Below are 15,408 nucleotides of genomic sequence, written 5' to 3'. Positions count from 1 at the left end.
TGTAGGGAGGCGTACTGCCTCGTTGGACCAGGAGACCTGTCTCCAATCATCCAAGGTCCAGTGCCAATGTTCTTTTGCCCAGTTGAGGCATACAGTCCTGTGTCTTGGTATTAGCAATGGGACTCTGGTGGGTTGGTGGCTCCCATAATCTATTACAGTTAATGATCCCCTGATGGTCTTAGGGGAGACGTTTCTGGCACCTCCCTCGTTGAAGTCTAGTGATTTGTGCCGCTGTCACTCTCCAAATGGCTGAAACAATGCAAGACATACGTCGACAGCCACGTTCATTCACCACCTTTCTCTGCCCACAGCGCTGTCCACGATGAGATGTTATTCTGGAAATGGCGTATTTCCGATACACTCTTGATACTGTCAGATGGGGAAAGTGCAATTTCTGTACCACCTCCGCAATAGAGTGACCTTTGCATCGGACACCCACCATCATCCCTCTTTGAACGTTGGTTAACTCACGATGTTTATCCATACTACATCAAATTACTGCCTGTGTGAATGCAGTGTACCTATATACCTGCCAAACGGTGGGTTCGTCCACTTGTGAGAGGGGTGACAGCATCACGTTGCCCAGGAATCCCATCCTTTTGGTGTACTATAGAAGAGGACCCTATTATTATCAGCAAGCAAGACAACAACCAGTGTCTTATAGCAAGAGCACCTGGACTTGTTTGTGGATGTTGTTGAATATTTAGTGTGCCAGATTAAGCTGCAACCAAACTGGCAGAAAGAATGAAGGTGGCAAATTCCAACTCACACATAATGGAAGTTGGTAGACATTATGCCTAGGAGGGTTGAGGTTATCATGTAGGTTAAAGGTGATTCTACTGGGTTTTTAATTAAAGGCCATCTTTGAACTACTTGTGTGTATTACTCTTAGTTATATAAATTAAAGTACAAGTTTCAGAAGCAAAAATGACAAACAAGAAAAAGAATGTGATCCCTCCCAAATATTATAGGAGGATGCCACACTGTGGGTGGGTTGTTTGTCAGAAAACAAAGCAAGTGGATAATCTCAAGTCAACTATGAGAAATGATGTACAGCGATGAGAGAGAGAGACTAATACTGCCATTCATCAAGGCCTTGTATCAGACACTGCTGGCAGCTGAAAAAGTACACTGTTGTAAGAAACTGCAAAGTCCTTACTGAACTCACAAGATGGATCACAGAATGTGGCTTGTTGTTGGACCAACTACCATCAAAAAGACACTGGACAGAATAGGATTTGTGTTTTAAAGAAATTATTCAAAATCCAACCTCTCATCTTACATTTCCAGCCAATGATTGTGACTATACAGAGAATAGAAGCAACCAACCTTGTGGCAGCAGTAAAGGATAATATATGGAGTGATTAATCAGATACATTATTTACAATTATTAATTGTATACACCAGGGTGTGAAGTATATCTAGTAATGACTGGGTTTGTTTTGCATGATCAGCCTAGCCTAATTTTTTTTCTGTTGTATAGGAAACTATGAATGTTGATGGATAATTTTGCCTTACCTTGTTATATTTTGGTTTTTAGGAGCATTAGCAACCATATTGCTCCGGGGATATGTGGTGGTCATTCCCTGACCTTTCTGCATCCTCCGTATTTGATGGTCACGGGCTCGAACCCCAGCCTAATCAAGAAGCGTGTGCTATGCGCTGCTACTCCTGCCCACGGAGGTGCCTTGCCTTACTTGCACTATTTTGTTCTGTATGGAGCCCTAATATTAATTCAGCTGAACACCTCTAGGAAATGAAAACTAGTCACTGTTTCAAGGTGGATGATTGGTACAAAATTCCAATGTCTACATAGAGATATCTTGAGGGAATATCATATATAGGATTCCTATGGTCATTAAGACCACAGAGCTATGAAATTTTGCTTTTTTTAAAAACTGGTTTGTGTCCCAAACATGTAGCATCACAGAGTTATCCTGTGCAATATATACATTCAGTGATCACTGAATTATGACCACCTATCTACCACTGTGTTGGGCTACCATTTGCACAAACCAGCCACCATTCGCCTGGGCATTGACCCCCACTAGATGTCTGAAGGCATCTCTGTTGCCTGCAAGGCTTTCCAGTGTTGGAATAGATAATGGTTGTGTGTCCATATGTGTCACTTCTTGTTCCAAAACATCCCACGGGTGTTTAATTGGATTGGGATCAGGTGAATTTGGAGGCCAATCGAGATGGATATCTTTAATGTGTTCCTCGAATCACTCTTGCACAGTGCGGGACTGATTTGTTATTTGGTTTTTTTTTTTAGGAGCATTAGCAACTAAGGCCATATTGCTCTGGGGATATGAGGTGGTCATTCTCTGACCTTTCTGCATCCTCCGTATTTGGTGGGCACTGGCTTGAACCCAGGTCTAATCAAGAAGCGTATGCTATGCACTGCTGCTCCTTGCTACGGAGGCGCCACGCAGGACTGATGACCCTGTGCACCGTTGTCTTGGAAGATCCCATTTCTGTAAATGGGATCTTCCAAGATGCAACATGGCAGGGTGCACATAGTCTCTTAAGAGTTGCCAGTAGACTTCACCAGTGAAACATTGGTCCACATGTACCACGGGTCCTAGTTCTTTCCAGCAAAATGTGCCCTTATTAAACAACCACCTCTATATGTGGGAACCATGCATGATGGGTTCGTGGACTTGTGCCACACATGAAGGCATCCATCAGCATGTGCACCAGGTATTTGGACTCATCTGACCAGCACACTTGTTTCCAGTGTTCAACCAGCGTGTTGTTGAAACCACAGCATTTGTTCTTGATGATGATCAATGGTGAGGAGAGGGTGTCTCCTGGGTCATCAGCTGTGGAACCTCATACGTCTGAGTGTGCAGCATATCATTTGGGATATTGTCCTTGCATTCCCCATATTGTATTGCAATGTCAACTGTCACACAGTGATCTGCTGCTAAGCCTGTACAACCACAATATGCTGCACCCTTTGCTCACCATGAACATTCACTTTGTGCAGTCGTAGGGAGGTGGTTTGACACCATTCTTTGTATACCTTAACCACACTGGGCTGTGAGCAACTGAGAAGACGTGTAGTTTCCGACATGGAAGCACTGAATGCACAAGCTCCCACAATCGTGCCCTTCTGAAACCCTGACATCTTTACTACATCCCATAACTGCTAACGTATTGCTTTAACTTGCATGACGAGATGCAAATTAGCACTGCTCTAGCAGGCAAAGCTGTTCGGCTTTTTATACTGTGAGCTATTGCAGCACAGTCCGTTATGGACAAGATGGTCATAATTCAGTGATCACTGGAAGTATGGGTGTAGGTAGGCAGAGAGATTACTATAATAAATTATTATTATAACCTTGTAAATACCAGCCAAAAGTTTTTCTCATAAATTGTGGAAAAATAAATTTAAAAAAATATAAACAGGAAAAGAAAAACTTAATACTATAATAACTGAATTAATCCATTATACTTTTAAGAAACCCCAAAACGAAAACTTCCAGTAATTTATACATTCATTCATCTGGGATCTTTTTACCTTTAATGGTCCCATACCAGGGCACAGAGCAAGCTCATCTGGTGTGGCTTCAACTATTTTCTCTAGAGTCTAATAAAAAAAAATAAAAAAAATAATGTAATAAATTTTCTGTTTATTTTAGTTATTTAAGAACAGATCTCTATTTCTTTAAGAAGCTTTATAACCAATTATAGACGTGAATTCTTATACATTACCATGTTTTAATGGCACTAGTCCTACATGACAGTATACAAGTAGCCCTTGTTTTGTGCTGGTCCAATTTGCATCGATTACTAACCTCAAAGCCATTTTTATTTTTGCAATTTTTTTATAAACTGAAAGTTTAAAATCGTCAGACAATTTATTGGCATCATACTGTGCTAAGTATCATGCACTGTTCACGTCATTTAGGCCAATGTGAGCCAATCGGCAATTAGTGCATCTATATCAGAGACGAGAAAGATTCTTGCCCTCAAAGCAGCCACTCATGGAAGCGAATGGTAAAAGGTCCATGTGGTGAAGCATTCAGTTGGTTGTTGTTTATGTTATTTACACATGTTGGAAATTTATTACGCTAACAATTTTTATTAATTGTGCTATTAATAAATAAATAATAGTGATATCTGTGTGCAGTTTTTGCCAATCATGTTATAAAGTTTATAATTTAATAGAATAAAGAGATGCTGTGTCTGGTAAAAGAAGTTCATTGAATCCTAGTGCAATATTTGGAGGATGGAATCTGGTGAAAGCTGCCCTAATGTGCGTAGGACTATGAAGAATGCTAACGAAATAAAACAATCGATGCAAAGTGGTTGGTAAAATTTTTGGTGCCCAGAACCTAACACCCTGTGATTTCTGATTGACTCCATTATATAAAGGGTTCCATTTCCATATCCCCCCAGGAACCTAACCCCAATGTAAATAGAGGGCTACCTGTATTGGGTTTATCACTCATTTGGAGAGGTTTGGGTTTGAATCCCATTTTCAGAAGCTGGAGTAATTTATGGTGCCGTAATTAGCTAATCTGAGGTAATGGTCGTAGAATTTTCCCCTATGGGCTAATCTAAGTTTTTCAGCCACACAAATGTGCAAACTGGTCCATGAATGTATACACCTAACGAACATATGAATTTGTACACTGACTAAAATAATCTGAACCAAAGAATCCCTAACCAACCAATGAACTTTATGGCACTAGACGGACAGAAAAAAAAGTGTGATAATCTTAATACAAATTGTAGCCTGTGAACTGATGTGTAGATTCATCTATATAACTGATCAGATGGAAAAATTTCCAAGCTTTTCCTGTAAGAAATGTGATTTTTCATGACTACTGTGATTTGTTTGTAGTAACAGTTCTTTAAACACTTTTCCTTTATTTTGGATAGCTTTTCTTTTTATGGATCAAATTGTAAATGAGCTGGTTCAGGTAGACATACAAAAAGATTTAGATGTAAAGAAAGAAAAGTTTTCAGTTTAGGCACTGCACAGTTGAAAGTTACTGCTTTTTGAAAGAGCTAATTTTTTTTTTTTTTTTTATTAAATGTATAAATAATAAATTATACTATTTGTTTATTATATTAATCACAGCAGAAATGTGAAATACGCATTGAATTTCAGTTATTAAGATCCAAGGGGAAATAAGTATATTAAAAAATGCTAACTGCATATTATGACTTGAGGTATATGTTGCTATTTATTTTACAAAATCAAAGTAGATCTGTGAAATGTGTTGTACTGCAGTTTTTATTAAAATAAAAATAAGTATTCCAAAAAAAGTTGAGCAAATATTATGTTGAAGTGTATGTGCAATGAAGTAAAACAAATTACCTTAATATATTAGTAAATTATTTACTTTTCAGTTAATCAGAGAAAATAAATTTAATAAAATGTGCCTGAAATGTAAATTGCTACATGCATTACCTAACTTGTTTAGTATCTATTTGTTTATAAAAAAAATTGCATTTAAATAAGAGAGAGAGAGAGAGAAATATATATATATAAAAAAAAACTACTTACTCCAAATGTTGACAAAAGGACTGTTGCATCTGTTTTATTAATGGATTTTACAGCTGTTAAACAATCAATGAGCTGAAATATAAATTGAATATTTGTTTCTAGCTCAAGATAAAATAAAAGAATATATGTGAGAAACACACACATTGATTATAATTTGTAAGTATAAATAGACCAGAAGTTTGACAGATGATACAAGGAAATGGGGCCTTGGCACTCGAGGCCCCACTTCCTTGTATCAAAGTGATAAATCACTTTTATATACATTTAATAGTATTGGCAAATAATGAAAGAAAGCAAGATTATAATCGTAACACCAAAAAAAAAAAAAACCCTCCTGCATCACCTGTCCATCCCCTCCAGTAGTTTGTTTAGTTCTTCCTTGAATTTATTCAAACTATCCACTTCCACAACAGATGGAAGTTTGTTCCAACAATAATCAATAATAAACAACAATCTGCTTGCTGAAGACACACTTCCATGCATCTATGCTCCAACAATCCTTCCTCAGTTTGAATTTATGCCCTCTCATGTGTAGTCTGAGCAAGAAGAATACCATCAGCACTGAGCTTGCCCAGTCCATTTATTTAAAGCCTTAAACACTGCAATCAGATCACCTCACAGGTGCCTAGTCTCCACACGCTGCAATTTTCAGAACTGAAGCCTTTCTTTGTAAAGCACCCCTTTGTTCCACTCACCAATCTCATTGCCCTTCCACACTCTTTCTAGCAGCTATCATATCCTTGATAGAATGAGGCATTCAGACCTGTATGCAGTATTCAAGATGTGGCATGACTATTGCCTTATAAAATGGGATAATCACCTCCTTATCCCCTATAACAAAATTCCTGTATGTCATTGACAAAAAACCCCCATGAGTTGTCCTGGCAGCCTGTCTGCATTGCTTAGAGAACTTCATATCTGACTGCACAATTATCTCAGGCCTTTTTCATTTTTCACTACCCTGAGGGTAGTGAAAAATGCTAGTACATTGCAGTGATTACTGCTATCCATACGCACTACTGTAATTTGCATTTAACAATGTTAAATTTCAAAAATTGCCACTTCTCAGCCCATCTGCTTAACTTTTCTAGATCCTCTTGCAGTAGCATACTGTCATTAACCACCTGCCAAACTTTGTATCATCTGCAAATTTGAACATTAAGCCTGATATGCCTCCATCAATATCACTGACAAATACAGAAAACAGAAAAGAATACACAACACCCAATTCTGCTCTTCGTGTGCGAATGTTATTAGTGGAATCCCTGGGAGACTCCACTAATAACATTCGCACATGAAGAGCAGTGTCCATTAATTACCACTCTGTCTTCTCCCACTCAACCATCCCTTTATCCATAGCAGCAACTTTCCCTTAATGTCATCCTGCTCCAATTTGTACAGTAGTCTTTTATGTGCAACAATATCAAAAGCTTTCCTGAAGTTAGTTACGATATCAAAATTATTTTTTGCATCCAGTTCCTTTGTGACCACGTAGTACCAATCAAATGGCCTCCGTAGCCAAGTGGTTATGAAAGGGAGTGCAGCAGCACATGCTCTTTGAGTAGACCGGGGTTCAAGCCCCTGATGCTGAATATGGTCGATCTGCCAATCCGCACTAGACCAGCGTGGCAGATTATGGTCCATTTCCCTCAGCATGAATTGTTGAGGAGGCTTCCATCCTGCAGTGGGTTGATATTGGCTGCACTTTTTTTTAGTACCAATCAAGTTGGTCAAACAAGATTTCCTTTTAACAAACCCATGCTGTGTTTGAAATCTAATTGTGGCTTTGTCTAGATGATCCAGCATTACCTTTTACCAGTGACTCCATTATTTTCCCTGGAACAGAATTTAAACTAATAGGTCTGTAATTAATCATGTCAACCTTTGGTCCTCTGTGAATGGGGAATACATTTGCATGATAAATACATTGGTTAAAGAGAGAAAAATGCCTTCTCTTGTTTGTTTTTTTAACCTGCTAACTTCTAGTCACAGGAAACTGGGAAAGAAAAGTTCTTTTTGAGCAAAGATGAGTATATGCATTCTGCAAATTATACCTCATATTTGCCAACTCTCAGAACTTATGATGAAGAATTTCTTTTTTACTCAATTTAACCCCTTCTTTTTAAATCTCTTTTTCATCATAATACAGTTGCTGACAAAGTTTCACCATCAAAGGTACTGTAGCAAATTTTGCACTTCAGAAACATTGAGTCAAAGTTTTGTGATAACATTGATACTACTGTCTAAACATGGCTGTCAGAAGTGACTAGGGGCAAATACAAAGAAACTACTGTTGTGGCAAAATTGACAGTTATTAGGGCTGGAGGGGATATGTGAAATAATTATATATATACTCTCCTGCAAGTGGAACTGATTGTATTATCTGTGGTGCAATCCTGTCTGTAGATAACATAGAGTTTTAAATGAAGTATTTACTGTGCTAGGGATTAAATTTGTTACCTGTAAACAAAAGGCAATATCCTGAAAAAGGCCTCTGAGGTTGGGAAAATTCATATTTTAGTATTAAACAAAAGGCAACTGAATCATACTGTGCAAGATCTTTAATGCCATCATAGTTATTGCAGTATCCTCAACAGTTCCACTATAGAAAGGCATTATTTTGAGTTGGCAGGATCCTTGATTTGCTTACAAGAGACTGATTTATTTTTTTATTATTATTTTTTTTTTGTCTTTCAATCTTTTGAAAAGTATAGCCATTCTGTGTCCATTTCTTCTTGTGAAAGGGTTTTTAACACTGGATCTTCCTGCTATGTTTACTCTTAGATGAAGCACACAATACTATAATAGTACTGTATTGCTGAAACAGCAGAAGACAGTATTATATTAAGATAGTCATAGCCTTTTTCTTGTTTGTGTTGCATCTGATTTGCTGATGAAGCAGTCAATAGCAACCTACTCCAGTCTGATATTGATTTTTTGGTAATTTGTAATGGTGAAATGATTTCTTGGCTTCTGGATATGTGGCATTATGTCTGATTTTGTATCTTCTTTTCTTTCTTCTACTGAGAATGGTCTTGAGAATGAGCAGTGTGTCTTTCCTTATAATTTTGGTTGTTCTTGATTACAGCTGTGTGTTCTGTTGATCCACATGCAGCACAACGGCTGCCTGTCTACAGTGTCTAAGTGCCCATAATTTTGGTATTTGTAACAAGTTTTGATATGACAGTTAAGGTAACCTGCTTTTATGCTACTGGTGGTTAGAGGTGAGAATAATGTTCTGCATTGAAACAAAAATACCATCTATTTGTTAGTGTGTTTTGTGTCAGTGACTTTGTTTTCTTTCCCATTTTATTTTGCAATTCTTCACCTGAGAGACTCAACAAATTCTACTTCTGTAAACCCTTCATAAGGTGTTGAAGGTGGCATGTGAGGAAACTGTTATAGGGATTCCACCTAAAGTTGTGGTTTTACAGAATCACACAGATTGTTCAATAGTTACCTCTGCTAGTAAATGTCTGACAATTTTAGTTGAACATATTCTACTATTCAGACATTTCTGGAAATGTACAGTATGGTAACAGTTTATTGAGGAGTTAGTCAAAGGTAGAATGAGTATGAGAAAAGTAGATCTTATAACATTTGTATCCATTTTCTGTCTCTTTGCAGGAGGGTTTGATTTCTCTTGTCTTTGGCTGATTAGGTTACAACCTTTTGATGTGGCTGGGTTATGACATAAGCTGCCAACTTTTGAACTTTCAAAAAGCTGAAGATCAGGTGATTGTAAGGAGGAAAACATGAAGCTTTATGCAAAAAAAAGCAGGGATTTATAACAAAAAAAAAAAAAAAAACAGGAGGGAAACTGCTTTTCAGAAAAGCAGAAGGATTAAAAGTCCACACTGTGCTAGGAATTAAATTTCACTGAAAAAATACATTTTTATATTAAAATACAGCCAACAACTGTTTACTGTAGTCTGTTTTCAAACATTAACTTATCTAGAATTTTTTTTTAACTGCCACAATGGGATATAGCTTGAAATCACTTTGTATCACTTGAAAACAGAACATTTTTCAGAGCCATCACTGCCACTTCTTTCCATTTCAGTTCTGTTTTTGTTATTTCACTGGTGGGAAACATTTCTGAACACTGTGCTTATGAGCACCACAACTCAGAAAATGATTATATTCTATGACAAAAGATGCAAAAAAACACTCAGCATATATGACATCATTGCGATTACAAAATGCTACATGTGTTTTTGTATTTCTTTCTGTCACTGCCCACTATACTTATTTGTTTGCAAATGTCTGATTACACTGCATTTGTACTTTTTGAAATTGAAAAATCCATTTACATTCAGTACACAAGGCAAACATGTTACCTTTCTCAGATTTCACAATACATTGAAAATCTTATATGTATGTTTACAATGTTTTTCATCTTACTGAACAACATTGTAAATTAGACACATAAGTACAATGAAATGATCACACATTATAGAGAAAAATGCTATTATATTATCCTACACTTCTATTTTACAGTGTAGACTAGCATACCGGACAGAATTTGTTAACAAAAATAAGCAGACCTCTACTAAATTTTTTTTTTTTTTTAAAAGTTTTACTATTTTTTGGTGATGGCACAGCTGAAGAAGGAACATTACAGTCCCGTTTATCATTGGAAACATTACAATGGGATTATCAACAATTAATGAATCTATTTATTTCTTTTAACTGAGTAAAGCAAACTAAAAATCAAGGAAATGGCAAATTTTAATATTGCAAAATTACAGAATAAACCAGCTGAGAATATTCATACCTGAGAATATACATCATCTTCCTGTTTTTCCATGATCATCTCTGCTGATTTGTTTTCAAACATTTTGTAAGTTTCCAAATATGATCCTGCTTCTTCTGCACTGTACAAAGAATTTTATTTTTATTTATTTTTTTTAAATTCTATGATAATTGAAAAATTGATCTTTATGAAGTTGAAAAGTTCAGTTCTAAAATTTGTAACTTTTTCTTATAAACAAGCACTCACTAGATCAAAAAGGCAAGCAGGCTTTTCAGAATGCAGGCTATGCTGCAAAACATTAAACTTATTTTCAGTGGATCTAAAAGAAATGACACTTTAAACCAGAAGAGAAAGGTATTGTGATAAAGAACACATGCATTATGCTTTATTTATAATCAATAGAGAAACGTCTCCACCCCCACCAATGCAATGACTTTATCTGCAAGGTGGCGACAGAATGTAATCATCTGCATCATCGACTGTTTATTTCAGACTGTCAGTTGTTACTTAGGACACCATTACGGTCATGCAGTGCACTTTGTGTTTTTCAGAAAATGACCGATTTCAAAGAATTGTGTGTGTGTCCAAACCAATCTTGCTAAAAAAGATGCGTCACTCAGCTTCACAAATTTTGGTGCTTGATGTTAAATTTCACATAACTAATAATACATTCAGATGATCCTAAAAATAAATGTATAGACCCAGAAATTAATATTTTTAGGATCTTTTTATAGATAAGTTAAATAAAAAATAACAGAATATTTGGTATCATTACAAAAATGTAAGACAACCGGAGTTAAAAGGGGGGGGGAGTGCACTTCCTCTGAGCATATCTTAATTATTAAAGTAATTTTTAAAAGTTTATGGACTTCAAAAAGTTATAAATACAGATTAAGAGGTGAGTACTGGACAAATTAAGCTTTTGCTATAAATTAATTATGAAAATTAACTTATGCATTAGATTTTTAAAACAAAATATTATTGTTTTAGTACATTATAGGAATATGTGTTAATATACAAACATAATTAAATAAATTATACCCAACGAGAAAATGCTTCACAGACATGGTTTTGTTTGGCCAAAAGATGTAGATGAGTGGTCAGAAGTGAGAATGTAGGTGCACATGCTCTTTGAATGGACCCTAGTTAAAGCCTGTGACTGCTAAATACAATTAACAATTGTGTTCCTCATTTATTGTAAACTCCTCTTATCTGGTGGTTGTGCCAGATCAGAGAACAATAACATAATTAAAACTGAATGCGATACCATAGTACTAGACTGATTCCAGTGCAGGATGGATGTGATGCACCAACCTAGAGTTCGCCCCACCTTTATATGCATATAAATAAAAAATCAAGCCACCCCTTAAGAATATAAATTCATGTAAATTTTTATCACCCACCCAATCTTACCTTAGAAAGAAGCCTTAACAACTGAAATGTTTACAAAGCCCACATACGTTATGCTTTATTTATAAGCACTAATGAAATGTAACCTTCTCACCCCCCCCCCCACACCACCAACACACAATGACATATCAGTTAGCATGAATAATTTTCATTTTATCAACATTGCCATTTACTTGTTACTGGCTGAGTGTGATAACCATTGCCCATTTTCATGAACTTAAAAAAAAAAACAAACAAACACTGAAACAGCTATCATGTTCAAATAGTATTTTAAAGACCATGATACTTGGAAGCATGCACATCACTGACAACACATAACAAAAATATATTTCTCAGTCACCTGATGAATACAACTTATTAGAGATGCATCTTTTTTCCTACCCATGCTCAATAAGAAGTAACTAGGTGATATCATTTTTTTTTTTTTTTTTTTTGGTAGTTGTTGGCGCATCAGCTTCTGTGGCCATAGTGCACCTCCCAAGGTTTTTGCAGTACTTTGATCCAAGCCCAAGGCGGGATTCGAACCCGCGACCTTTGGGTTGCCAGGCAGGCAGGCACTTTACCCACCTGGCTAGCCCGGTCGGCGGTGATATCATTACGTGGAAGGCTTCGTGAATGCATTACATGCAACTTGACTTTCCATATGTTTTGTAATGGCCAAAGAAACAAGTTTTCTAAAACAAAGACATCTTGTTAATAATCTTAATATTTATATTATTATTATTGGCTATAAAGTCAAAACAGGAAAAAAATTAATTTTTGGAAGCATTCATGTACATTGTTCAATTTTACAAATTTCCAAATTCCTCAATACACAAATATTATGTAAACCTTGTTTACAGATAGGAAACGCTAGACACCCATTTTATTCTGCTAGAGCAGGATATTTATTTTATATTGACCGCTCATGGCCAAAGAAACAAGTTTTCTAAACAGAAGATATCTTGTTAATAATAATCTTACTATTAAGATAGTAAATTATTAAACTATTAAGATAATATAATAATAATCTTACCTCCATGCTACCATCAGGGTGCAGTCTGCTAAAATAGCAATCAGTGACAAATCCTTTAACGGAGGATAGGGGTCAACCTTAAAAATAATACATATAAAACATATGAAACAAAATATATATTAAGGAATTAAGTTATTTGAACTTTTCAACAAGAGATTTTTAACTAAAGCCACCGAAGGCCAGTCAAGATTACAGGTGTATGAATGGGACACGCTTGTCCAAAAAACACTTGTAATCTTTACAAGTACGACTCTGTGTCTTTAGCTGTTACCCATTTGTTTCTGGTTGTTCTGCATAGTCCATTTTTGGTACACCCTTGACACTGATGTGGATGTGAACACACAACATGGTTACTGCTGTAACGACACTGGCACCTATTTCACATTCAGAATTGGTTAAGTTACAGCACTGCCAAACAGTGTAAGCAACTATCAGAGACATAACTGTTGTCAACCTAAGCTAGTTCTAAAGGAAAATAGCAATCAATAAAATCATACTGTAGTACAAGATGCCTGTTTTATCACTGTAGCATGGAGAAGAGCTACTGGTCAAGAAAAAAGTGTGATCAAGCAAAGGAGAGAAGGTAATAGCTGACGTGTTATCTTATCACAGGAGAAGTGAAAAAGTGAGTTAATGCTTCTGCATTTTCAAACTCAAAGGTTTCAAGATGCAAAAATACATAAATAATCTGTATATGATGGAGTAAACCTTAACTTCTTATAACATGCCACTATTACCAAATATCACCCTTACATCAGTAATTCTCAAAAAATAACTGTTTGGAGCAATACAGCACCTTCAGATATCAGAGCATAAAAACTGTTTAAGTACTTTGTCCTCACATTTCTAGTTGAGTGTGATTAGAGATCTGATAAAGCCATGCCTTCAACCCCAAATAATGGAATTAATGGTTATCAAAATGGTTACTAGTGGTTCTAAGAATGATTATTACCGGCATTGGTAACATAACTGTTATAATCAGTACACATTTTGAGCAATTATTACCTAGAAGTCACCTTTTTTTCAATAAGGTATATACTGCAGGTTGTGGCAACACTGAACTTTTTTTAAAGTTACTGGAATTTTGGAGTTATGTTGTTGTTGTTTTGGTTTTTAGGAGCATTAGCAACTAAGGCCATATTGCTCCGGGATATGCGGTGGTCATTCCCTGACCTTTCTGCATCTTCCGTATTTGGTGGTGACGGGCTCGAACCCCGGTCTAATCAAGAAGCATGTGATACGCACTACTGCTCCTTCCCACCTGGCTACGGAGGCAGGAGTTATAGTCATAAAAAATGTTAAGTATGTCTGAATGTATGTGTGTATGGAAAGTACTCTCCATACACTTTTAAGGAGTACTACTATGAAGGCATTTGAAAAGTTTGTGGCCTCAGTATGAAAGGGTAAGAGTAGAGTTTTAAAATTTTCTGTACTTAAAACAACATTTCAAATAGTAACTCACCAAGTTTCATGAGTTTCAATAATGCCTGTTTTTAATAACAAGTCCTAAAGTCAACAAAGTTGTGTGAATGACGAAAGATGGACAAAATCAGTCATTCAATATTTGGGGGGGAAAATGGGACTAATGCCAAAGGCAATTCTGGAGGATGTGGTTACAACATTGGGAGAGGTGTCCCTTCCTATTCCATGGTTAAGAAGTGGACAGCACAATTTAAATAAGGGAGGGAGAGCCTGGATGATGATCCATGCTGTGGAAGATCTGCAATGTCTATCACTCCAGAAGTTTTTGACAGTGTGCACAATCCAGTGATGAGTGATCAAAGAGGGACAATTTGGCACATTGTTATCACCTTGGGCATCTCATCTGAATGTGTCTCCCACATAATAACAGGTTCTCACTATGAAAAACATATCAACACAATGGGTACCACAAGAGTTGTCAATATGAATATTTGTTTTGTTTTAAGGCAGATCCTGCAAATTTCCTTGCAAGGTTTGTGACCATGTATGATATGTGGGTCCACCACTTTCAGCCAGAAAAAATGGAGCAGTGGAAACACAGATCTACTCCCCTTCCAAAGAAAGCCAGGTCGATTCCTTCTGCTAGCAAGGTTTTTGGGATGCTGATGGAGTGTTGCTAGTGGATTACTTTCAGAAAGGCCAGACAGTTACAAGGGCATATTATGCAGACCTTGTGACGCATTTGCATGAAAACAGAGACAAACTGAGGAGGAAAAAAAAAAAAAAAAAAGGAAAAATTTGCCCGCTCACAAGTCTGTCGTTACCATGGCTGCACTACATGAATACAGCTTTAAAATCTTAGAACATCCTTCACATTCGCCAGATCTAGCACCATTAGACTTTTACCTGTTTCCTAAAATACCCAGCTGGCATTTTCCTGCTGACTGATATCACTGCTACAGTGGATGCATTCATGGGAACAGAAAACTTTCTTCACAACAGGAATCAACGTATTGCATCATCGGTGGGAAAAGATACTCCGAAGGAGGGGGGGGGGGCTATTTGAAAAGTAATGCCTTACCATCGGTGGGAAAAGATACTTTGAAGAGGAGGCTATTTGAAAAGTAACACGTTACCATCGGTGGGAAAAGATACTCTGAAGGAGGGGGGGGCTATTTGAAAAGTAACATGTTACCAGACTTCTCAAATAAACCCTTCTTCCTACTGAGGCCATGATTTTTTTCAACTTCCCCTCATAGATTAATCATATCTAGCCTCACT

The 15,408-nt window shown here is 36.6% G+C and overlaps 1 protein-coding gene across 1 annotated transcript in view; it reads right to left on the bottom strand.

Annotated features, from left to right (window-relative positions):
• The window catches only part of Ercc1 (DNA excision repair protein Ercc1), a 38,292-nt gene that overhangs the window by 3,304 nt on the left and 19,580 nt on the right, over positions 1-15,408 (bottom strand). The window contains exons 6-9 of the mRNA XM_090375012.1: positions 12,706-12,782; positions 10,302-10,401; positions 5,525-5,596; positions 3,527-3,595 (exon numbers count right to left, since the gene is read on the bottom strand). Of these exons, the coding sequence (XP_090231138.1) occupies positions 3,527-3,595; positions 5,525-5,596; positions 10,302-10,401; positions 12,706-12,782 (318 nt within the window). The remainder of the gene's footprint in view (positions 1-3,526; positions 3,596-5,524; positions 5,597-10,301; positions 10,402-12,705; positions 12,783-15,408) is intronic.

This window comes from Mastigoproctus giganteus, chromosome 6, assembly GCF_048544385.1.
Source record: "Mastigoproctus giganteus isolate SK-2022 chromosome 6, ASM4854438v1, whole genome shotgun sequence".
NCBI lineage: Eukaryota > Metazoa > Arthropoda > Arachnida > Uropygi > Thelyphonidae > Mastigoproctus > Mastigoproctus giganteus.
This window is presented reverse-complemented; position numbering and strand designations above follow the sequence as displayed.